The sequence below is a fragment of the Balaenoptera ricei genome, chromosome 1, assembly GCF_028023285.1.
Source record: "Balaenoptera ricei isolate mBalRic1 chromosome 1, mBalRic1.hap2, whole genome shotgun sequence".
In the NCBI taxonomy this organism is placed as follows: Eukaryota; Metazoa; Chordata; class Mammalia; order Artiodactyla; family Balaenopteridae; genus Balaenoptera; species Balaenoptera ricei.
In genome coordinates, this window is record NC_082639.1 from 21,366,448 (window position 1) to 21,391,151 (window position 24,704).

Genomic DNA, 24,704 nt, shown 5'->3' on the forward strand with positions numbered 1-24,704 from the left:
CCCTTCCCAGCTGGCAAAACAGAAGTCAAGAGGTGTGTCTAATTTTCTATGAATTTTAAAGAGAGAAACCCTACAGGACCCTCCCCTGGGGGGAGAGGAAAAGGAGGATAAAGGAATCCTCGTTGGGAGTGGCAACAAAGAGTGGGTGGGGGGAGTTGTATCTGTGCCCCCCTCAGGTATATAGTATGTGTGCCCAGCATATCCTGGTGTGAATCCTCCCTCACTTACGTCCACGTATGCCGCCCCCATATATATAACCCTACGTGGTGTGCTCCCTGTGTATGTCTTGATGTGGTATGTCCTCATCATTTTCCAGCGTGGGGTCTCCAGTGTATACCCTATGTGTATTCCCCCCAGTTTATATCCCAGTGTGTAGTGTCTCCTCCAAGTGTATATTACCACGTGCCCCCCAACCCCAATATGTACAACCCTGTGTGGTGTGTCATCTCCCTCACATACAGCCTGGTTGTGTGTGTGTGTGTACGCATGTGTGTGTGTGTCCCATACATATCCCAGGATGCGTTCCCCTCTACGCATGGACACACATGGATATACCCATATACATCTCCTGGTATGTACATGCCCTCTCCATACGTATAGCTCAGTCTGTGTGTGTGTTTCCCCTGCACATATATCCCAGTAGTATGTGTGCCTCCCCCCCACAGAGTGAAGACCTCACAGGCCGAGTTGTGGAGGACATGGAGGGCGCTTCCCAGGCCAACCAGCGGCGCATGAATGCCGACCCGCTGGAGGTGATGCTGCTCAACATGGGCTATCGGATCACAGGCCTGAGCAGTGCGGGCACTGGGGCGTCTGACGACGAGGACAGCTCCGAGGGCCAGGTGCAGTGCCGGCCCAGCTAGGCCCTCCTCACCCTGGTCCCCAGCCCCTCCTACTGGTTGGGTCCTCCGCCCCGGGCAGGAGGTCGGGGGGTTCTGTTTTGGTTTGTCTTCCCCTTCCCCCCATTTTTTCATTTTCCCTGTTTTGTTTGTTAGTTTGGCATTGGGGGTGGGGATTGCTACAACTTGCTGGCTTTTGGACTTTTGGGCAATTGCCCCTTGACTGGCCCCAGCCCTGAGCAGAAGAGCAGGAGGAGAAGCCCCTCCGTATGCCCCCCACCACCTTGCACTTCCATGTCCCTGGAGGGCTCTGGCCTGCCTCAGGTGGGGAGGCAAGGGCTGAGCTGTCTTCAAGGACTGCCCTACCCTTCAGTTGGCAGCAGAAAGGGGAGTGGAATTCCCAGTCCATAAGGGCTAGCCTTGACCTGTTACCATTCTTGCTTCTGGTGGGCAAGGCTAGCTCCCTCCTGGTCTTCAGGGAAGGTTCTGAAAAAGCATAGGGTGCCCCCTTCTTTGCAGAGCCACTCTGTCAGGGTGGAAACAGAAGTAAGGATGGGAGCCCTGGAGGGGCAAGGTCAAGCCACTGCTTCCTTGCAGTACAGCGTCCCTGCCCTCCTCCCAGGCACTGGCTCTGGGTCCTGCGCCTGCCCTCACTGGCCACCCCTGGGGGCTCAGCCTTTCCCAAGGGCCCTGGCAGTGTGGGGCACACCATTCCCCACCCATCTGTGCCAGCCCTTCTGCACTCTGGAGGGCCACTCTTCCTTCGGCGCTCTTCAGCCTCACTGTGACCTTTCTGCCAGAGCTCCCAGCCAGGCCTCCTCTTGCTGAGATGGCACCTCCCTGCTAGGAGCCTTCCAGGCCCTCTGTGCCCTCCCTCCCATCCCACATGCTGAGCCGCCACAAAGACCAAAGAAGTGATGGCTTTTCTCTGTCCCCTGCTGCTCTGGGGGGAGGGGGTGGGGCTCCTGAGCCACTCGGATGGGGAAGTCCCTAACTCAGCCCCCGCCCTCCTCAGCAGCCTGAGCTTTACACTGGATGCAGCGGTCACCCCACCACTCACCAGACCTCCCTCTTTGCCCCCTTGGCTCTCAGCTCAGGAGCTGCTCCTGGTAGTTGGTTCATCCTTCCTCCCCTCTCCCTCCTCATTCCCCTCAGAGCTCACTTGGCTCCAGCCCTCCAGCTGCAGCCTCTGGGGAGAAGCAGCCTCCCTCCCTCGCTCCCTCCCTCCGCCCTGACTCTGCCAGGTGCCTCCTCTCAGTCAGGCTTCAGAAAAGCCCTGTAGACAGCAGGGCCATGTTAAAAGCTTTTTCACAGTTTTGAGAAGATGAGGGGTGGGAGTGGGGGGTGGTGAGGATAGTGGTGGGGGTCTGGCACCATCTCGTCACTGCTTTAATCCCAGCAACACAGGTGGCAGCCTCTCCCCCTTCCTCTCCACCAGTCCCTCTCCCCACCCCTCTCGTCTAGCTTGGTAATGAAGTGTATTTATTGGTGAAGGAAACAGCTGCTGCTGCTTCTCCTGCTGCTGGGACTTGCTCCCCTGTCTCTTCTCCACGACCTTTCTCCAGCCGGGAGGGGAGAGCAGGAGTACTGGGGCTGGGCCCTGGGGCCCAAGGACTAGCAGGGGCCCCTTTGCTTTCCTGTGTTCGAGCCACCCGCCATTTCCTCTGTCCCTGCCTCCTGCCTGCCCAGCCTGGGCCCTGCCGTGTGGAGAGACACATAAGCCTTACTGTCCTCTGGGGGCAGGAGCCGAGCCTTTTTGTTGCTCCGCTCCCAGGAGAGTGAGGGTGACGCAATTGATTAAAACCATTTTGTTCTAGGTGTGGCTGGTGGCATTTGTGGGGTGCAAATGTGTCTTGGGATCAAAGTGAGAGTATCTCACCTCTGTAGCTCTGTGACTTTGAGTAACCACACCTCTACTGGGTAGAATAAGGCCTGCCTTGGAGGGTCACCAGCCTAGCAGGGCCAAGTGCAGAGCCCGGCACTGGTGGCTGTGATTTGCAATAATAATCAGCTTTCACTCTCTGGGCTGTTTTCTCATCTGTAAAATAAGGAGGTTGAAGTCTTAGCGGTTTTTCAAACTTTTAAAATCACAACCCAAACAAGAAATACACATTTTACACTGTGACCCAAGATACCCACGCTAATTTGTATGTATATACTGAACATAAGTTTTACACAATAGTACGCTTGCTACATGCAATGTGTTCTGTTTACCATTCTATTAAGGAGAAAAAAATGCTGACTATAACCCACTAAGTTGATTTCACAACCTGCAGTTTCTTGATGGGCCCTGGATTAGAGGATTTCTTAGACCAGAGGTTCCCAAACTTTCTCAGCTCACTGAACCATTAGTGTCTCAGTAGTTTTTTCATGGACCCCCTAAGCCAAAAGAAATACCTAACATTTCAATGTGTTAGTTAAGCCTGGATCACTTAAGAAGAATTTATGTCCTACCAGGTTAGTCATTTAAAAAATTAATACATATGTTAGAAGAAACTATTTTTATTTCATTCTTGAATAAGTACAATAACTAATGGAATCTGTGTGCTTGTCGGGTGCTGTAAAACTTGTCAGACTTTGTAATCAGATTGGACCCCACCACCCTCATTTCCTGTTCCACATTGACTTTCATTTGCTTTATATCACAGCAACCGCTAAAAACCCAGCTTCTCAAAGATGACATAATCAAAGGAGTGTAGTGCAATCTAATGATAAAACTCTGAACCACCTTGAGCTAGTAGTTCTCTCGGTAGCCAACAGATGCTTAGTAACTCTAAATTTATAATATCCTACTGTGCTCCTGTGACTTTGCTGTGGCACCCTAAGGTGCGCTGATGCACAGTTTGGGAACTGTGGTTCAGTACTGTGGGAACAATAGTTTCACTAGTGAGATTTTGTGATTATTCTGTTTGTGCACTTGGAGAGAACCAGGCTGAGGCCAGCAGGGTATACTCAGTTTAGTACAGGAGACAGAAAGGGAAGAGGTCCTCTCAGAAGCACAATAGGTGATGTTATGAAGCAGGTGCTTATCATTCCTCTGTGTTCCCAAATTGAAATCTGCAGAAGCTTCTTCAGGACATTTACAGACCAGGCAAGGAAGGGACGGTGTACCAGGCCAAGGGAGTAGGGCATAGTCCCAGGTGCCCTCATGGACCCTGAGTGGTTCAGTTCAGCTGCATTGTAGAGGGTTGGGGTGGCCCATGGACTCCAGGGGCAGCCAAACTGTGGAGGACTCCTGTGCTTGATGAGGGATTGTAGGCTTGATCCTGTAAGCAAGGAGGAGCCATTGGAAGACTTTACGAGGGGCTCCATTCCATTTGGAATTGGTACTTTTTTATTAATAGACTTTTTTTTTTTTAGAGCAGTTTTAGGCTTACAGAATATTGAAAAGATAGTACAGAGAGTCCCATATACCCCTCTCTCCCTGGCTTAGTTTCTCCTATTATTAACATCTTGCATTAGTGTGGTACATTTGTTACAATTAATGAACTGATATTGATACATTATTATTAACTAAAGTCCATAGTTTACATTAGGGTTCATTCTTTGTATTGTACAGTTCTATGGGTTTTGACACACGCATAATGTCCTGTACCCACACTGTCAAAAAATAATTGTAAAAAAAAAAAAAAAAAATTGTACTGCCCTAAAAATCCCGTGCTCCACCTATTCAGCCCTCACCAGCACACACACACACACACACACACACACACACACACTCACAAAAGGGAAGAAGAAAAAAGGTACTAAGTACTTAGGAATAAACCTAGCAAAATATGTACAAGATATTTATGAGGAAAACTATAAAATTCTGATGAAAAAAATCAAAGGAAATCAGAATAAGTGAAGAGATATTCCATGCTCATAAATAGGAAGACTCAATACTTTTTTTTTTTTTTTTTAACTTTTGGTTTTCTTTCTTTCTTTCTTTCTTTCTTTCTTTCTGGCTGTGTTGGGTCTTCGTTTCTGTGCCAGGGCTTTCTCTAGTTGCGGCAAGTGGGGGCCACTCTTCATCACAGTGTGCGGGCCTCTCATTATCGCGGCCTCTCTTGTTGCGGAGCACAGGCTCCAGACGCGCAGGCTCAGTAATTGTGGCTCACGGGCCTAGTTGCTCTGCGGCATGTGGGATCCTCCCAGACCAGGGCTCGAACCCGTGTCCCCTGCATTGGCAGGCAGATTCTCAACCACTGCGCCACCAGGGAAGCCCCTCAATACTATTAAATGTCATTTCTTCCCACCTTGGTCCATAGATTCAATGAAATCTCAATCAAAATCCCAGCAAATTATTTTGTGACTATCAACAGGCTGATTCTAACGTTTATATGGAGAGACAAAGACCCAGAATAGCCAACACAAATAACAAAGAGAAAGAACAATGTCAGAGGACTGACCCTACCCAACCTCAAGACTTATAATAAAGCTACAATAACCAAGACAGTGTGTCATTAGCAAAGGAATAGACAAATCAATGGAATGAATTAGAGAACCCAGAAGTAGATCCACACAAATATAGTCAACTGATCTCTGACAGAAGAGCAGAATCAATTCAGTGGAGAAAGGAAAGTCGTTTCAACAAATAGTGCTGGAAGAACTGGACATCTACATGCAAAAAAAAAAAAAAAAAAATCTAAACACTGACTTTACACCATTCACGAAAATTAACTCAAAATGAATCATAGAACTAACTGTAAAACACAAATCGATAAAACTTCTAGAAGATAACATTGGAGAAAATCTAGGTGACCTTGGGTTCAGCAGTGAGTATTTAGATACAACATAAAAAGCACAACCCATGAAAAAAAAAATTGATAAATTGGACTTCATCAAAAACTTCTGCTCTACGAAATCACTGTTAAGAGAATGAAAAAGACAAGCCAAGGATTGAGAGAAAATGCAAGAATTCTTACAAGTCAACAATATGAAACAAGCAACCCAATTAAAAAATGGGCAAAAGATCTGAATAGTCACCTCACCACAGAGGATATACAGGTGACTAACAAGCACATGAAAGATGACCAGCATTATGTCGCTAGGGAATTACAAATTAAACCAACAATGAGATACCACTCCACACCTATTAGGATGGCGATACCAAATGCTGACAAGGATGTGAAGCAACAGGAACTCATTCATTGCTGGTGAGAATGCAAAATGGTAACAGTCTGGCAGTTTCTTACAAAGTTAGATAGTCTTATCATAGGATCCAGCAATTGCTCTACTTAGAATTTACCCGAATGAGTTGAAAATGTATGTCCATGCACAAACCTGTACATGAATGTTTACAGCAGCTTTATGAATAATTGCCAAAAACGAAGCAACCAAGAAGTCCTTCAGAAAGTGAATGGATAAACAAATGGGTACAGCCATACAGTGGACTATTACTCAGTGAAATGAGCAATCAAGCCACAAAGCCATGGAGGAAACTTAAGTGCATATTGCTTAGTGAAAGAAGCCAATCTGAAAGCCATACCGCATGATTCCAACTATATGACATTCTAGGAAAAGCAAAACTATAGACAGTAAAAAGATCTGTGGTGCTCCATTTTAATGTGTTTCCACATGTGACTCAGCCCTGCTGACAGGGAGCCTGGGGCTCGGTGAGATAAGCCTGCGTAGTGAATATGTAGCAAAACAGACGTTAGAATTGGAACCCGTGTGTTTGTGGTGGGCAGCCAGGGCCCTGTGGCCCTGTGGCCCCAGGGGCCTGCTGCGGGTCTCTGTGCTAAGGAGCATGCTGAAATGCATTTGCAGAACTTAAAAAGTGATGAGAGATCAGCTCAGAGGATCCCAGCCCTGGCTATACATCAGAACCACCCAGGATACTCTAAAAACTACAAATAGGGACAATGAGTTCCAAAGAGGGGCAGGAAGAGGGAATGGACTGCCTAAAACCCAAGTTATTAGAAGCAAAACCAGGACTGGATCTCTAATCTCTGATTCCTGGTCCAGTTCTTTAAGAATCACTTTCTTATTTAATGTCATGATATTTTTTGGGTTCCTATTTGCCTAGCACTGGCTTAATGACAATGCACGCAACAGATTAGTCCCTGCCCTCCTGGTGCCTCCACATTATCTGGAAGATGTGGGTGGCAAATATGGGGGTTGCGCACGGTCCCTGAACGTTAGATTTCACTAGAAATCATGAGCCCTGCCCCATACAGTCTGCCGTGGAGTGCCCCACTGCGTGCCAGGCTCTGTGTCTGATGGACATGATGGCAGGCGTGAGGCACTCTGTTGTTCGGCCATGTTCTGCCTCCTGCACCCAAGCCACTTCTTGATATATGTATAAAATAGGTCCTGGTCCTAGTGATGCCACAGTTTGCACCTTTTTTATGACGATTTACAGAATCTCAGGTCTCGTCCTCATCACTCTTTAATGGCCCTAAAAGGGGTCACCAGCAGAGATAGCCCAGGCTTAAGGTGCAGAACCCCAACTCTATCTAATTTATGCTTAGATCTTGGGAAAGTTCCTGAACCTTTCTGGGCTCATTTTTCTCATTGGGAAAATGGGTGCCATGATACCTGCTCTGGTTATTTCACTGCATTGTAAGAAGGCCCCAAATCACAGTGAGAGGATGCGCATCAAAGTGCTTAAGTGGTTAAGAGTCCTATGATGGTGATGAGTGGTTTTAATTGCTGTAACAGCCAACGCTGAGTGTTCATATTGGGCCAGGAGCTGTTCAGCTATAGCCTATCAAATAAACTTTACAAGAACTTTGCAATTTTCGTTTCCCATTTTAGGGATGAGGAAATTGATGCCCTGGCAGGTTCGGTTACTTTCCTGAGGTCTGACAACCACTGACAAAGCTAAGGGTCAATACTGGGCTTGCCGGCTGACACCTGAGTTCATATACTTAACCATCGTGCTTTACTGCCCACCTGGGTGTAGAACACTTAGATTCTGGTCCTAGCTGTGCTTTCTAATTTCTTGGGTAAGTTTGCCCATCTATAAAATGGAATGGAGAAGAAAGTCGTTTTGTAAAACTCTGATGTCTAAAGGGTCAGAGGGTCTGTTCTCAAATGGTTTCTTGCATTGTATCGGCCCCAGTGGTCCCCTCCCCACCACAGAAAGGTTTGGAACCATCCAGGAAGACAGTTTAGGGCTTAATGAGGGGAATTCAATGGAGCAGAAGCAGAAAGCCTGCAGAAGAGAGGACACACACACATGCACACTGCGTCACACCCAGCAGCTCCTGCAACCTGCACTGTGATGGCCCCAGGCTCAGCCCTGCTTCCCTGGATTATTGATTGAGGTGATGCTTCACCAGAGCCATTAAGGCGACCAATCTATGGTCATCAGATAGCTCTGGTGCCATTCCCTGAGCACTTCCTATCTACCCGGTGCCATTCTGACTACAAGGTCCAGTGGATCCAGTCAGTCCCCTTCTCAAGGAGTTTGCCTCTCCTGGGGAAGACAGACATGTAAACAGCTAATGCTAATGCAAGTACACATGAATATTCAATAGGCAGAAACAGCCTTCGTGCTCTGGGAGCAAAGAGGGAGGATTTGCTGGAAACCTTGAAAGTGGTGTAGAGAGTAGGGGAAGGGTGAGAGTAGGGGAAGGAACTCTGCTGAAGGAACAGTGTGAGCAAAGACATGAGGTATGAAGTGCAGGGCTCTTTCTCTGAAGGGCAAACAGGGCAGTGAGTTTAAATCCAAGCAAGTCCCAAGGGAGACAGAGAGAGATGAGGGTGGAAAAGAAGGTTGGGGGTTGGGGCCAGACCATGGGGGCCTTGAATGCCAGGATGAGGAGTGAGATGGCCTGGGGAAGGAAGTGTGTGAGCCCTGGGGACTTTTACATGGGGCCAATTGAGGGGGTGTCCTGACTCATACCAAGAGAGGACGTGCCCTGAGTTCACCCTTCAAGCAAGCAGCATCTTACCCTTGAAGCTTTCCCAGCTTGACTGCTTCCAGCTCTGCCATCCTTCCCTCCCCCAGCCAGTCCTATAAGTGGATCCAGATGGTCATTCCTATTTTAGGTCGGGGTGTGTGTTGGGGGAGGGGTAGCTATGAGCTCTATCAATCCTTTCCTGAGCTCTGTTAGAGGAGCTTCTTCCAGGACCCTGCTGTGATCCTCTGAGCCTGGAAGGGACTGTTAGTCTTTGATGGAGATTTCCCATCTGTCTGTGGGTGATAGGGGTGGCAGCAGCACAGGAGGCAAGGGCACAGGCCAAGGAAGCTTTAACATTGGGTAAGAGAACCTAGGTGACGTGTACATGTGGGAGGGGGTCCTGTGAACGGGCTGCGAAGGGGAACAAGCCTGGGAGAGAGGCTCCAGAGGAGTCAGAGAAAGAGCTGGCTTCTCCCTCCAGGTACCTGGCCCTCCTCCTGCCCCTGTTTCTGCAGCTGCCTAGGCCAAGGAGCTAGGTCTCTCTGGTCAGACCCTACTGAGCACTGTGCCTACCAACGTCCATGGGTCCCTTAAAACTCTTGGGGCACTGCGAGGTAGCAGCTGACAAGCTAGGTTCCTGCTCTCAGACTGTCTATAGTTAGCATAGGATACATACCAAGTTTATAACTATTTGCCATTCATTCAGTTTAGCAAATATTAAGCAAATGCTATGTGCTAGACACTACTAGGCACTGGGTTTACAAAAGTGAACAAGACAAATACAGTGTCTGCCCTCAAGGAGTTTCCAGCCTAGTAGGGGAGTTCAACAATACACAGCCACAAAGGAAAAGAACAAGGTATTCCAGGGGAGATTCACAGGAGCTTTCCAATTTAGATAGGGAGGCCAAGGAAGAGCTCTCTGAGAAAGTGACATTTAATCTGCAACTTGAAGGATGAATGAAGGTTACCCAGTTTTGGAGGGAGAAAGGGCATTTCAGGCAGAAGGGAACAGAGTGTGCCAAGTCCATGGGGTATACAAGAGCATGGCACATGAGAGGAACTGAAAAGAGGCTGTAGGACAGTGAACAAGTTAAAAAAAAAAAGGGCATGATGCAGGGCCTTGTAAGCATGGTATATTTGTGTTTTATCCAAAGTACAATGGGAAACCACTGAAGGTTGTCAGATTAAATGTGGTACTTGTGTTAGTACAACCAAATTTGTGGCAGGCCCTAAGAAAGACTGACTTTGGTTGTGTATTCATCCCTACAAACAATAAATGTTTAAAGGGCACCCACCAGCCCTTTGCTAGAATTATGGGCTGACAGTGATGGTAGAGGAATGTCTAAGGTATAGACCTTCCTCGGAGACCTTCCTCCAGAAGAGATGAGACAGCTATAGTGATTGAATCAAGATGTGATTTATTCATTCAACAAACAGGTACTGCACACTTAATCTATTCCATACACGTGCCAGATGCTGGGTGTTGCCCATCAAGGATCACACACATGGGTCACAGGAGAGGCATAAACGTACTCAAAGAATTTTGAGTGGGTTAGAATCATTTTCAGCTGTGATATCTGTGAGGCCTTTATAAAACATCCAGTCATTCTGTAAATCAGTAAACATCTAGTGGGCATCTGCTCTGCACTAGGAACAGCGCTAGCTACTGAAATTAAGGACCTTAGAGTTCCATAACAGAGATAGACATACCCCCCAAAAATGCATTAAAATATTAGGTGCTAAAAACAGGAGAGCAGGCTTTCTATAGATGAGTGTTGAGGGGGGGTAATTCAATGGAAGAAAAACCTTCCCAAAAAGGCATAGCTCCCACCTTCCTGAGCGAATTTATCCATACCTCCCAGTAGCATGATTTTTAGCTGCTGCCTTCGTTCTTTGTCCCCCCATTTTCACTTCCCACCCCAGCAGATTCCATTTTCTTTGTCTATCTTGGCATCCGTAAAAAAGCCCAAAGAATCCAAGATTTGAGCCTGGCTTCTTTATATTTATAGTGTGTGATCTCAGACAATTACTTTAACTTCCCTGAGCCTCAGTTTTCCCATTTGTACAATGAAGGGATCGGATCACATCTAAGGCTTGTGATTTACTCCAGCCAAGGTGATATTCACACTCCTGCACACTGCTCTGCAAGGCCCTTTTTTCTTTGCACGGCTGCACGCATTCCTCCACCCCCATCCCCGAGCCACCTGGCAAACATCAAGGCTCAGCTCAAACATCTTCAGGCAAGTTTCCCCTATTTCTACACACACGCCACACATTGTTTTAGTCTATCCTTCCTTTATGCCACCACTACCTCGCAAGAGACCACAGAATGAAAAAGGGAGAGAGACTTGGGTTTGAGTCGTGGCCACTTACCTCACCTCTTAAGCCTCAGTTTCTCACTTGTAACTTGAGGGAAATACCTAAATTCGCATGTCTAAGCAGTTTATGGGGATTCAAAACAATGTATGTCAAGTCAAGTGCGTGGCACCTAAGTCGCGCTCAATAAATGGAGACTGTACCACACCTCTTAGGAGCCCTCAGCGTACTGAATTACAGAGTTCTAGGTCAGTCTCCCGCGCTAGATTGAGCGCTGCCTGAGGGAATCCCTTCCGCTGCGGTTCAGTGCTAGCGCGAACCCCCGAGGCTGGCGGGCGCCGAAGGAGGTGGGTCGGGCCAAGAAGGACGCGGCTCCTATTCCCGGCGGGAAGGCCAAGCCTGGCGGACCCCACCTTCGGGAAGTGACGCCACCGAGCGAGCGGCGCTGGAGCAGGGGCAGGCCGGAGCGGGGCGCGCGCAGCATGGCGGAAGCGGAAGGGAGTTCGCCACTTCTGTTGCCGCCGCCGCTGCCACCCCCGCCCGGGATGGCGGAAGTGGAGGTGCCGACGGCGACCGGGACGGACAAGAAGCAGTTTAGCTGTGCTGGCGGCGGCGTCATGGACGTGGAGCGAAGCCGCTTCCCTTACTGCGTGGTGTGGACGCCCATCCCGGTGCTCACGTGAGTCTCCTCCGGCGTCCGCCCGGGGACGGGGAGAACCGGGCCCGCGCGGCGTCCTCCGGCGGCCTGGGGCCAGCCTCCGGCCCCGACACACAGCAAACCCTTCCCGCGGGTCCGGGGTTCACCAGTACCCCGCCACCCGCGCGGTGCCAGCTCTGCTGGTGAATGGGACAAGCTCCCCTCCCTCATTACACCTGGTCTGATCTGAGAGAAAGACAGTTGTTGACCGCGGACAGGTTCTGAGGCTGGGAAGCTAAGGACCTATGGGCGTACAGAAAAGGGGCCCCTAACTGGGTGTGAGAGAGACATCTTCATTCACTCACTGGCTTATTCATTCGTTAAACAAATGGTTGCTGGTCACTTCCTATACGCAAGACATCCTGCTGGGTCTGGAGGCAAGAGTGGGAGTTTGATTGGGACCACACCGACTCCTGGGTTGTCGTCATTGGAAGGGCCCCCAGAGATCTGGAAGTCCAACCCTTTGTCTCACAGATGAGGCTGAAGATCACACACCATCTCAGCTGCAAAGCGCGTTTAAGTCCCAGGCGGTCTGCCTCCCAGACCAGGGTTCTTTCTATGGCATCAGCTTTTGTCAGAAGAGAAAGCAGGTGCACCAATACTGCTGGCGCCTTTTAGCAAGGAGCTTGGGGACAGGGAGGGGGGAGTAGTGAGCTGGTTTGCCCTCGTGCTTCAGCCTTGACAGCTGATAATAAGCACTCCTCACAGTGCTGGACAGTTGGCCAAGCTCTTTCACACCCATTTTCTCTGCATTCCACAGCCACTTTCTAAGGCAGGAATTATATTCTCAGATGATGAATTTGTACCATTAAATGTCTTGATCATGTTCACATGACAATAAGCAAAAGCATCCCAAACTCCGTTTTCTGACTCCATAACTTGCTCTCGTTTGACTACATCCTGTCCCCTCTCACCTGACGAATAGATTTGTTCCCTGTATCAAAAACAGCCAAGTGGTGTGGAGAAGGGATCATTTTTGTCCTTATATGTTGCTGATCCTAAAATGAGCTTAATTCTTGTATTATGTTAAAATACTTCAGTTGTTCTGTTTTCAAATGCTTATGCATTTGTTTAAGAACACCCAAGTCTTGGACTTCCCTGGTGGCGCAGTGGTTAAGAATCTGCCTGCCAATGCAGGGAACACGGGTTCGATCCCTGGTCCGGGAAGATCCCACATGCTGCGGAGCAACTAAGCCCGTGCGCCACAACTACTGAACCTGTGCTCTAGAGCCGGGAACCTAGCTACTGAGCCCACGTGCCTTGAGCCCAGACTCTGCAACAGAGTGACGCCACTGCAACGAAGAGTAGCCCCCACTCACCACAACTAGAGAAAGCCCGTGCGCAGCAACGAAGACCCGACGCGGCCAAAAATAAACAAATAAATAAATAAGTAAATAAATGTATAATTTAAAAAAAGAACACCCAAGTCTGAGTCCTTTAAAAATTTTAAGAAAGTGCTTTCATTGATTAATTCAGTATTCTTTTTTTAAAAAAATAAATTTATTTATTTGTTTATTTTTGGCTGTGTTGGGTCTTCGTTGCTGCATGCGGGCTTTCACTAGTTGCCGCGAACGGGGGCTACTCTTCAATGTGGCGCGCGGGCTTCTCATTGCAGTGGCTTCTCTTGTTGCGGAGCACGGGCTCTAGGCGCACAGGCTTCAGTAGTTGTGGCTCACGGGCTCAGTAGTTGTGGCTCACGGGCTCTAGAGCGCAGGCTCCGTAGTTGTGGCACACGGGCTTAGTTGCTCCACAGCATGTGGGATCTTCCCGGACCAGGGCTCGAACCCGTGTCCCCTGCATTGGCAGGTGGATTCTTAACCACTGCGCCACCAGGGAAGTCCCTCAGTATTCTTTTTAACACACCTGCTAAGTGACTCCTATGTGCCTAGAGTAGTTCTAGGTGATAAGAATATACAGTGGTGAGTAAAGCAGGTATGATCCTTGCTCTCACATAGTTTAAATCATGGTGGAAGGAGATAGACAGTAAACAAGTAAACTAATAAAAGAACTGATAGTGAATCGTGCTATGAAGAAAGTAAAATGTTAATGTGAGAATAACTGGGAGGGAATGTATTGGTTTTGCTAAAACCTGTCTTGTTATCCCGAGATCTCTTTGGTTTTTCCCTGTTCTCAAAAACACGTTTGTGGAGTCCTCTGCTCTTCAGAGAGCTGGTAGCAACATTGAGTGTAGGCACCACGATCCCCAGTCATCTGGGCCGGAAGCAGCACACACCCCATTTCTATTCAGATCTATTTACAGGTGTTCATAAGATGAATAAGGCCTACTGCCCCATCAGAAGGCTCATGTTCCCATCAAAGGACTCGCCTTCCAGCAGGAGAGAGAGAGACAGGTGAACTCACCATTGTAGTGCATTGTGGTGATTGCTGACCTAGAATGCGGAGCTAGGAATAGATGTGGCACAAGGAACTGTCATTGATTTTGGAGGTGGGGGGAGGGGGATCAGAGAGGAGGAAACTGAATCCAGAGATCTGTCTGTCCCCTCAGAAGTGTTGATAATTCTGCATGAAAAGCCAGATAACAGCTATTGCTACTACTAAAAACAGCAAAGATTGGATACTTACTCTGTTCTGGGCTCTGTTCTAAACATTTTATATTCACTGTCTCATTCAGTCCTTTTATCAATGTAATGAAAATAGATACTGTCATCCTCATTTTATAGATGAGGAAATAAAGGCTTAGAAGCCAGCATAGGGCTTTTTCCACTGAAATAGTCTACCTATACCAGGTAGAGCTCCAGAGTCAATAACTCATTCATTCAATAAATAGTTCTTGAGGACCTATTATGTACTAGGTCTGAGTAGACAGTAGTCCACAAAGCAGCTTTGGAGCTTGCCTTCATGGAGCTTCCAGACTGACAAATACTTTGAGAGTTTCTTCTCTGGGGCTTCCCCAGGTGCAGACTCTTCTGTTGTCTGCAGCCTTTATTCTAACTTCCGGTGAAGCCGTGGTATGTGGAGTATTGGTCAAACCCAGACCTTCTCCCCAACCAGATGGAAGGAATTGGGGGTGGGAGGGGGAGATGGGTCTTGAGATTAGGGCCTGAGAAGCCAGAGGAGCTACTTTCCCATTGTTCCGAGTGTCCATCCTGTGGCCACTGTGAGTCTAAAGCAACTTATTGTACGCCAGCCAGTCCAGCCAATCAGATAGCAAGTATTTATTGTACACCTCGTGTTAACAACATTGGGCAACTACCAAGTGCAGGAAAGTGTCATAAGCATTTTGCAGGCATATCCTGTTTGATCCTCACAATCGCCCCCCATTGAGGTCATCATCATCATTGTTCACCTCTCACTGACAAAGATGGGAATGAGTGCCTGCCCAAAACAAAGTCAAGAATCAACCCAGGTCTGACCTCAGAGCCTGACTCCACTCTTAAATGCATGACATTCATTCATGCATCATTTAGTCAACGACTGCTTAGCTCCAGCTACGTGCCAGGCACTGCCCTGGGGGCTACTCTAATCAGTAAGAGAAAATCCCTGCTCTCTGGAAGTTTACATACTAGAGGGGAAAGACAGTAACCATATAAGTAAACAAGATGATTTCAGATAACAGTAGATACTATGACGAAATTAAAGCAGAGTAATAGGATCTGGGGTGCCTGGGGTTGTGTGTGGCTACTCTAGAAGGCACTGTCAAGGGAAACCTCCAAAGTTGACCATTGAGCTGAGGCCTAAATGATGAGAAGCAGCCAGCTATGTGAAGCTCTAGAAGAGTGTCTGGGACGAAGGTAAATGTAAAAAAAAAGTATTGAGGTGGGAGGATTTGGTGTGTCTGACGAACCAGAAGTGGGCAGTGTAGCTAGAGAGAAGAGTGAGGTGACTTCAAGGGATAAGCAGGGCCAGACTGTTGGAAGGAGTTTGGAGTATAAGTGTAATAGGAAGCCCGTAATGGATGTTAGAGCAAGGGAATGACAGAATCTGGATCATGTTCTTAAAAGACCACTCTAGGGAATTCCCTGGCCGTCCAGTAAGGTTGGAACTCGGCGCTTTCACTGCGGGGGGCCCGGCTTCAATTCCTGGTCCGGGAACAGATCCCGTAAGCCATGCGGCACAGCCAAAAACAAAAAGACCACTCTGGCCCCACCATCCTTTCAGGTGCTCAAGCTGCAGACCTGGAAGAGCTCTATCCTATCATCATAAAACTGCCCAGTCTTCCTTTTAAAGATCTTCTCAAGCCATCTGCTTCTCACCTGACCAGTACTCTGGTCAGGATCACCATCATCTCCTCCCAGTATTCCAGAACAGCCTCTGAACTCCTGTCCCCCTCCCATTCTCCAGGCACATGCAGCACTTTGCTGCCTTGGAGTTTTGCTTTCTGCCTATCAACATCCTGTGCTTTCACAGGTCAAGGTTAAAAGTTACCTCCTGTGTGAAGTCTTTGCTGACTCTGCCCCAGCCCCACGTAATTGTTTCCTTGGGCTATATCTCTGTGGCTTTTGCCTCCACCTCCCAGCAGGCAGCCTTCAAATCAGCACGTGGCTGCTGGCCCTGGGAGTCCTTTTTTCTTTTTTTCCCTGTGAGTCCTTCTTAAACTGGATCAGTCTCTCCAGCACCTAGTTCCTGTAGAGCCACGGTTCTCAGACTACAGACAGATCCGGAGTTTCTATGCGTTTTGCATATCGGGGTTCAACTGAGATTTGGGTTTTTTTAAATGCCCATGGCTTTTAAAAATTCAAACTTTCGACTTCCCTGGTGGCGCAGTGGTTAAGAATCCACCTGCCAATGCAGGGGACATGGGTTCGATCCCTGCTCGGGGAAGATCCCACATGCCGCGGAGCAACTAAGCCCGTGGGCCACAGCTACGGAGCCTGCGCTCTAGAGCCCGCAAGCCACAACTACTGAGCCCACGAGCCACAACTACTGAGCCCACGTGCCACAACTACTGAAGCCTGTGCACCTGGAACCCGTGTTCCACAACAAAAGAAGCCACCGCAATGAGAAGCCTGCGCACCGCAACGAAGAGCAGCCCCCACTCGTCACAACTAGAGAAAGCTTGCGTGCAGCAACCAAGACCTGATGCAGCCAAAAATAAATAAATACATAAATAAATAAATTTAAGGAGAATCCGCCTGCCAATGCATGGGACACGGGTTCGACCCCTGGTCTGAGAAGATCCCACATGCCGCGGAGCAACTGAGCCTATGCGCCACAACTACTGAGCCTGCTCTCCAGAGCCCGTGAGCCACAACTACTGAGCCTGCGTGCCGCAACTACTGAAGCCCGTGCACCTAGAGCCGTGCTCCTCAACAAGAGAAGCCACCACGATGAGAAGCCCGCACACCACAATGAAAAGGTAGTCCCCACTCGCCACAACTAGAGAAAGCCCGCGTGCAGCAACGACGACTGAACACAGCCCAAAAAAATAAAAATTAGAATTAGAATTAAAAAAAAAAATCAAACTTTCAGTTCCTGGAATACATCATGCTTTTGTCCTGATTTCTACCCTTGCATGCATTGTTTCTTCATCATTTCCTCAGAGGAGCCTTCTGAACCCCACCCCCACCCCAAGGCGCGCGCACACACACACACACACACACACACACACACGCTGGTTTAAGTGCCCCCCCCCAACACTTTTTTTTTTTTTTTTTTTTTAAGTGAAAGAATTTTTTATTTTTGGCTGTGTTGGGTCTTTGTTTCTGTGCGAGGGCTTTCTCTAGTTGTGGCAAGCGGGGCCCACTCTTCATCGCGGTGCGCGGGCCTCTCACTATCACGGCCTCTCTTGTTGCGGAGCACAGGCTCCAGACGCGCAGGCTCAGTAATTGTGGCTCACGGGCCCAGTTGCTCCGCGGCATGTGGGATCTTCCCAGACCAGGGCTCGAACCCGTGTCCCCTGCATTAGCAGGCAGATTCTCAACCACTGTGCCACCCGGGAAGCCCCCCCCCAACACTTTTTAAAACACTTTTTAAAACACTTTTTAATTGAGGTATAACGTGTACCATAAAGTGTACAAATCTTAAGTATACGGCTCAATGAATTTTGCATGTGTGTGCACTCATGTCACCCAGGTCAAGAGAGAGGACGTTTCCAGTATCCAGTGGGCTGTCAGTTCTGCCACAGAAATAACCCCTCTTCTGCCCTCCAGCACAATAGATTAGTTTTGCCTTTTCTTGAACTTCACATAAACAGAATAATACGCATGCACTTTTTGTAAGTTTTCTTTTACTCTGCCTTGTATATGTGAGAATCCGTGTTGTGTGTAGCAGTTTATTATTTTTCATTGTTACCTACTATTTCACTGTATGACTATACCCCAATTTACTTACCCATTTTACTATTGTTGGACATTTGGATTATTTCTAGGTTTATTTAATCAACTTTATTGGGATATAATTCACATACAATAAAGTGCATACATTTTAAGTGTGCGGTTCAGTGAATTTTGACAACTGTTGTTTCCAGCTATTTTTTAATAAAGGTGCTGTGAACATTCTTGTCCATGGCTTTGGTGGACACAAGCATTTGTTTCTGTTGGGTGTATACTCTGAAGTGGAATTGCTGAGGTAGAGGGTATGGTACCAGTTTTCCAAAGCTGTGGAAACAATTTATTCTCCCAGCAGCAGTGAGAAGACAGTTCCAGTTGCTCCGCCTCCTCGCCACACTCAGTGTTACCGTCCTTTGAGTTTAGCTGTTCTGTGGGCTGCGCTGGTTCTCCGCTCTGCTGTTCACTTGCACTTGCCCCTCTTCTGTACTTCCCCTCCCGCTGCCACCACCCTATTGGACACTTACCACACAACGTTATATTCATAAGCTGTCACTCTGAATGGAGTGTCCCCAGTGTCTGTCTGACCAGCTGAAAGACACCCACAAGCTCTGCCCTTTCCCTGTCCTTTTTTTCACAGGTGGTTTTTCCCCATCATCGGCCACATGGGCATCTGCACATCCACAGGAGTCATTCGGGACTTTGCTGGCCCCTACTTTGTGTCGGTGAGTCCGCATTCAGCCCCCCTCTGGAGGGTTCCAGGGCTCAAGTGGAAGGCTAGCCTATCTTGCCCACAGGCAGCCTTCCTGTCTCCCCAGTATGCAGAAGAATGCAGATGCCATGCAGTCCTGGTCCGGCCCTCTGCTTCTCACCAGTGTTTGACCCCTTTCCCCCTTCTCTTGCCTCCAGGACAGGCCAGGAGGGCAGTGTGGCCAGAAGGATTCTTAAGTAACTAACCCAGCCCTTTGCCCACCCTGGGAGTACCAAGACATGGGTAGGGTTAGAGGCAAGAGTGGAGAATCAGACCATCCTGGTTCCTTGGTCCAGGAACCAAGTGTCTGGACCTTCAGAAGGTGGGAGTCACAAGGCGGGGGCACAGGGGAGGCTGACATGGTTCCCTGGGTGTGGCCATGGAGAAGAGGGGGCGGACCTTCTAGAATGAACCAGCTGTGTTCTCAGGTCTGTTCCCTGGGGATGTGCCCGAGATAGGGCAGTGGCTTGCTCCAGATGAGCGGGCAGCATCCTGCCTATTTCGAGGTTGCAGCTTCCTCTCCATCAGAGGCTAGGATGAATGGGTGTGGTGGCACCAACCTGTTTATATTCATATTTGTCATGATCATCTTAACACCACAAAGGTCTTTCATACCCATTACTTTCACTGTCATATACGTGTATGATAATTCATCTTTGACCAGCTCTGTCAGCAGATTCTGAACTCAGAATCTGTCCCTTTGTAACTCCTGTACCCCACATCTTGTGTGGCAGGTCTAGGACTTGGCTAAAACATCCCCCTCATAGCAGGCCTCTCGAGGCCCAACTGCTGTGTCCACCCCACTCACCCCAACCCACCCCACGTCCTGCTTTGACTGCAGTCACACTGCCAGATTCTGTGTGGGCCACCACAGTCGGGTCAGGAGGTCAGAGGGTGTCCTCATTCACACCACGAAGGAAGCCACTTCCCTGTGGACAAAGACTAGAGATTGACCAGAGAACCTGGAGAAAACAGGCCCAGAGAGAATTACTTGGCAGCCACAGAGAGAGGCAGTCATGGCTGTACCCCAAGTCTTTGGTCTCCGGGTGCAGTGTTCTGTGCACTCCTGCCGCACTGCCTTCTTCACAAAGAAGAGCTGCTGCTGGCCCTTCAGATATCCCGCCAACCCCAGAGCAGGGCCCGGGCCCCACTTCTGCCCACCCACCTTACCTCCTTCTAAGTCACGACACTTCCACCACCAACCCAGGTCTGTCTGCTGGGCTGGATGCGGGTTCCCCACTGACCTCTGCTCTTGTCCCTCAACAGGAAGACAACATGGCCTTCGGGAAGCCTGCCAAGTAAGTGATGAACATCCGTGTGATTGGCCCTAGAGCCAGCTTCCTCCTGCCTGGAGCAGCAGGCCAGGCCTTCTGGGGCACAGCAGGAGCCAGCAGCCTGAGGATGGGGTGAAGGGGGGCAGCCAGGGTCTACCAGAGCATCTGACCTTGTGCCACACGTCTCCTGCTCCAGCCCCTGGCTGGGTCCTTTACCCACAGGCCATCTAGGCCTTGCCTCAGCCCTGCAAGGTCGTGTTTTCAGCTCCATCGGAAAGGTGAAGATAAGGAAGGGACTTGGTCAAGATCACACAGGAAGTGGCAGAGCTGGGACTCACATGCAGGTCTGTCTCACTCCAAAACCTGGACTCTTTCTCCTGCCCCTCGAGGAACAAACACACCATTTAAGGTGTAAGGGAGGCATGGTGTGGAACTCTGCTGGAAAGTTCTGGTTGGAGAGAATAAAGGCAGTTTAGTCTCTCCTGGAGCTATTGCTGGTTTGCATGGGATTTTTGGACTTCATTTTTTCTGTCTTGGGGGCCCACCTCAGTTGTGGGTCTGGTGACAGTGCCTCAGTCTTCAGTCTGCTCAGAACAGCATCAGATGCTCTGTTGCCCAAGGCAGCATCCAGGAGGGTGGAACCCAAGGAGGAGCTGGTGTCCCACACAGCATAGGCGGCCTGGAGCTGGGCTCTCCAAACCCTGCGGACTTCCTCAGGCAGGTGGAAATGTGAGCCAGGGGCCTCTGGTCTGTGTGTCTGCTGCCAGACTGCTCCTCAACGAGAGTTGTAAGGACATCCGTTTCCAGGCAGGAACCCCTGAGCAGCTGAAGTCCCAGCCACGGTGGTTTCTCACTGGTCCCGTCTGTAGGCTCCTCTGTCAAGCCATTCCCCACATAGCAGCCAGAGGGCGCTCTGACCTCCCAGTGCCCCCTGGCCCGAGACCCTTTGGGGTGTCGCCCAGCTTGAGGTTCACAGACTTTAGCTCCACCAGCTATTCTCCCATTCACCCTAGTCTCCCATGTGGGGAGATGGGGAGAATGCTTTCTGACGGATGAACTCCTCAGGATGACCTTCAAGTCCCCCAGAACGTGGCCCCCCTGCATCTCCAGCCTCGCCTTCCAACATCCCTCACCCCGTTCTTCCCTCTGAATCCTCCAGCAGTGCCCAGTTTCTTAATTTCTGGTACACACTGCACAGTTCTGTGCCTCTTCCTCTGTTCAAACTGTTCCCTCTCCCTAGAATATTCACTCCCCATTCTGTGCCTGGCTAATCCTTCCTCCTTCACACTGGACTCAGGTGTCACCCCCAGGAAGCCCCTCTCGTCCCCACTGAGTGAGTTCATATCCTCCCCAGGATCCACATGGCGGTGGGCGTGTCACACTGTTCCAGTTGTCTGCTGTGTGGCCCTTTCCCTGGACCTGGCTCACCCCTGTAGCCTCAGCACCCAGCTCAGGGCCCTGCACAGAGCAGGCGTCAGGGGACATTCGTGGAGCTGAGCCAGTGCCCAGAACCCCTTCTCCCCCCTCAGGTACTGGAAGCTGGACCCTGCTCAGGTATACGCTAGTGGGCCCAATGCGTGGGACACGGCTGTGCACGACGCTTCCGAAGAGTACAAGCACCGCATGGTAGGTGGGCTGCTCCTGAGGGCGGGAACGAGGGTGGGAGGTTTCCCTGCAGCCCAGCCTGACCCAGCCCATCCTGCATCTCCAGCACAGTCTCTGCTGTGACAACTGCCACTCACATGTGGCCTTGGCGCTGAACCTGATGCGCTACAACAACAGCACCAACTGGAACATGGTGACTCTCTGCTTCTTCTGCCTGCTGTATGGGAAGTACGTCAGGTGCGCTGCCTGTCCCCCTGGCCGCCGCCACCCTCCCCGGGGCCGCTCTCCCACGGATCCCAACAGGGCCATTTCTGGGGTCCTTCAGCCAGCAGGGACAAAGCAGGAAAACAACTATCTGAGCTCCTGGTGAAGAGGGCGGTGCCGTCTGAAGCCCAGCTCTGTCGCTTGCTCACTGTGAGGTCTTGGGTAGCTGCCTTGGCCTCTCTGAGCTGCAGCTGTCCTTGGTAAAATGGAAGTAATGATTCTGGCTCCTCAGGGATGCTGCGTGTGTACAGACCCTGTGCTCAGGTCCAGTGAACAGGTGGACCCTCAGAAGAGGGTGGGTGACCCCATAGGGTCCCCTCCCAGCATCCCTCGTCAGAGGCAGGGTTCTGGGCGGGTGGGCCCCAGGGGCGGCCTGGGAGGACCTTTGAAGCCCCCGCCTCATGACTTGTGAGGTCAAAGGCCGTCCCAATTCACAGATAAAGGGAGCTCAGAGAGGTGGAGTGACCCTCCCACCGGGGAGCGAGCACACACCTGGGCTGACCCAGCTGCCTCTCCAGGCTTTCTTCCAGCTGTGCTCATCATTAAGAGCTTCTGAAAAGGAGATTTTCAGGGTCTTTTTTGGTCCAAAGGCTTTTAGAGGTCTCCTGGGAAGACCTTATCTGTGGTCACACACAGACTGAGGCAGAGGCGGGGTTGAAGCCGGGCTGAGCCGTAGCCCCGTGCTAACTCTGCCGACCCCTCCCCGCCCACTGGGCTGTGAGCAGAGGGCACTCCTGGCTTCCCCACCCAGACTGAAGACTTCTGGGTCCTCTCGCTGGCGACCTCTCCCCAGACACAGGGGTGGTTGTGGGTGGAGTCAGGAAGGCCCAGAGGGTGGGCGTGTCTCTTGTACCCACCCAGCGAGGTGTCACATCTCCACCAGGAGCCTGGAACAGCCCCTGCCCAGGACCGTAGCTGGTGCTCCTCCATAGCGGGCACCAGACCTGGCCCAGTCCCTTAGTTGACTGAGTTTGGGGGTGAGGGGGGTAGTTCCAGGAGCTTCCTTGGGGGGAGCGGCCCCGTCTGGGTTTGTGGGAGGACAGTGTGCCGGCCCACACGCCCACTCACTGGGCCCTTCCCTCCCATGCTCCCCTCTCTCTCCATCAGCATCGGCGCCTTTGTGAAGACCTGGCTGCCCTTTGTCCTCCTCCTGGGCGTCATCCTAACCGTCAGCCTGGTCTTTAACCTGCGGTGATGGCTGCCGCATGGCCCTGGGCCCACCAGGCTCCTGAGGAGGCAGCCGCCATCACCTTTCGTTCCAGATTCTTTCTCCTCGCCCCGAAAGGCAGGGATGGGCCTTCTGGTTTTGGCCCAGGGGTCTGGGCTAAGTGAGGTGGAGTAAGGGCTGAGGATGGGCATGGGGTGGAGGTGTTTGCATTTTGTGTCTCACTGGTCGCTCAGAAGCTCCCTGTCCCCTCTTTCCCAGGCTTGTGACTCCCACCCTTGAGGCACCCTTTGTTCATCTGTTGGAAAAGCCTTAGCTTCCCTCTAGAGCTGTGTCTGCCACTGCCTGCTGGGCTCCCTCTGCCTCAGCCCAGTGCCTGGTGTGGGAGGGAAGGATATTTGGACCCACCAGACAAGGCAGCACAGGGGCCGGAGCTGGATTTGAAGCCCATTCTCCTGCCAGGACTCTGGTCCCGGGGTGGAGGTACACTAAGAAGCCTGCATAAACTCAGCCACCCTGGGGCCTTCTCCACTGGCCTCTAGAATGGTCCAGTAGGGCTGACGGGCCCCCTTCAGATGTCTGCCAGAAGCTGCACTAGGGGTAGTTTGTGCCCCACGCCTGGCGGCCTCCAGCCCATGCAGCCCCCTCTTCCCACTCTCCCAGAGCCTCCAAGCACTTGGGCCCATCTCCCCCCTGCAGTTTGGGGCCTGGGCTCCCCCAACCAGGCTGGAGAGATGAGTGACACTGACATATCCAGAGTGACCCCTGCAGATCAGAGCGATGTAACAAAGCTTGGCCTTGGCCCCAGGTACGGGCCTCGCACTGGTGACGGCACCCCTTGGGTCCGAGATGTCGGGGGCCCGTCGGAGCAGCCAGCGCCATCAAGGAGCTGAATGGGAGCTGTCTCCTCCCACCTCCCACGGCTCCCCCTTCTCTTCAAGTTGTGGGACAGGCCTGTGCTGCCCCCCTCACCCCTGCTCCACGGATTCCTTTGTGCGGGGCTCCCTGGGCAGGACAATAAAGAGTTTTAACTCCAGACCGTGCTTGTCCTTGATTTCTCCCTTCGGTGGTCCCGGTTTCACTGAAGACATGAGCTCGCTTCAGCTCCTATCTTCGTGGTGAACTTGGGTTCCTCTGCCCCCGGCAAGGGGTCTGGTTGCCAGGGACATGGTTGGGTCCTCGTCCAGTGCCTGGAGCTTGCAGGAGCCAGCATCCCTCGGGTGTATCCTGCTCTGAGCCGGAGCGCTGCAAGTTCTCCATGCCTCGTCCACCATCCCGAAGCTTTCTCCTTGAGGCAGGCGAATATTGAAACCCCTCCCATATTCCCTGTTGGGAAGAACTTGGCAGTAGGATTGGGAGTCAGCGCTGAAAGACCAGAGCCCTGGACCTGGCCCCCACCATATCCATTGGTCATGTTGCCAAGCTCCTCGTGCTGACCCCCAGTGATCCGGTCGCTGCCCTGCTCCGTGGTGCCTCTACTTCTCCATGGTCTTCGGGACCCTGCACTCTCACTCTCCATGCATCCCACTCTCTACCAAGACAGGGCAGCACCTGCTCTCCAACACCCACCCACTTCTGGTCCTTTGCTTTCCACCTGTTGAAGTCGTGCCCTTCCTTCTCAAGGCCCAGCTTAAAAGCCACTTCCTTGGTGAAGTCTTTCCTAACCTTGCCCTATGCCAGGTATCACTTTAGTTGAACTAGCAAAGGATTTGGTCTCTGAATCCTGAGAGCCCT

General features: G+C 50.8%; 2 protein-coding genes across 6 annotated transcripts in view; both read left to right on the forward strand.

The window, feature by feature from the left end:
* The window catches only part of WDTC1 (WD and tetratricopeptide repeats 1), a 68,444-nt gene extending 65,789 nt beyond the window's left edge, over window positions 1-2,655 (forward strand). For all 4 annotated transcript variants that reach the window (XM_059916338.1, XM_059916347.1, XM_059916329.1 and 1 more), the window contains one exon: window positions 666-2,655. In XM_059916338.1, the coding sequence (XP_059772321.1) occupies window positions 666-863 (198 nt within the window). In that variant the 3' untranslated portion in view covers window positions 864-2,655. The remainder of the gene's footprint in view (window positions 1-665) is intronic.
* An 8,762-nt stretch (window positions 2,656-11,417) lies between these two features.
* TMEM222 (transmembrane protein 222) lies at window positions 11,418-24,006 on the forward strand. Of its 2 annotated transcripts, none has more exons than XM_059916367.1 (6): window positions 11,418-11,666; window positions 18,552-18,636; window positions 19,929-19,960; window positions 21,466-21,562; window positions 21,648-21,778; window positions 22,913-24,006. In XM_059916367.1, the coding sequence occupies exons 1-6, from the start codon at window positions 11,470-11,472 to the stop codon at window positions 22,998-23,000; spliced, it is 630 nt and encodes a 209-aa protein (XP_059772350.1). In that variant the 5' UTR covers window positions 11,418-11,469; the 3' UTR covers window positions 23,001-24,006. The 2 variants fall into 2 exon arrangements, with proteins under 2 accessions (XP_059772350.1, XP_059772356.1); XM_059916373.1 differs by having other exon boundaries at window positions 21,648-21,769.
* The last annotated feature ends 698 nt before the right edge of the window (window positions 24,007-24,704 follow it).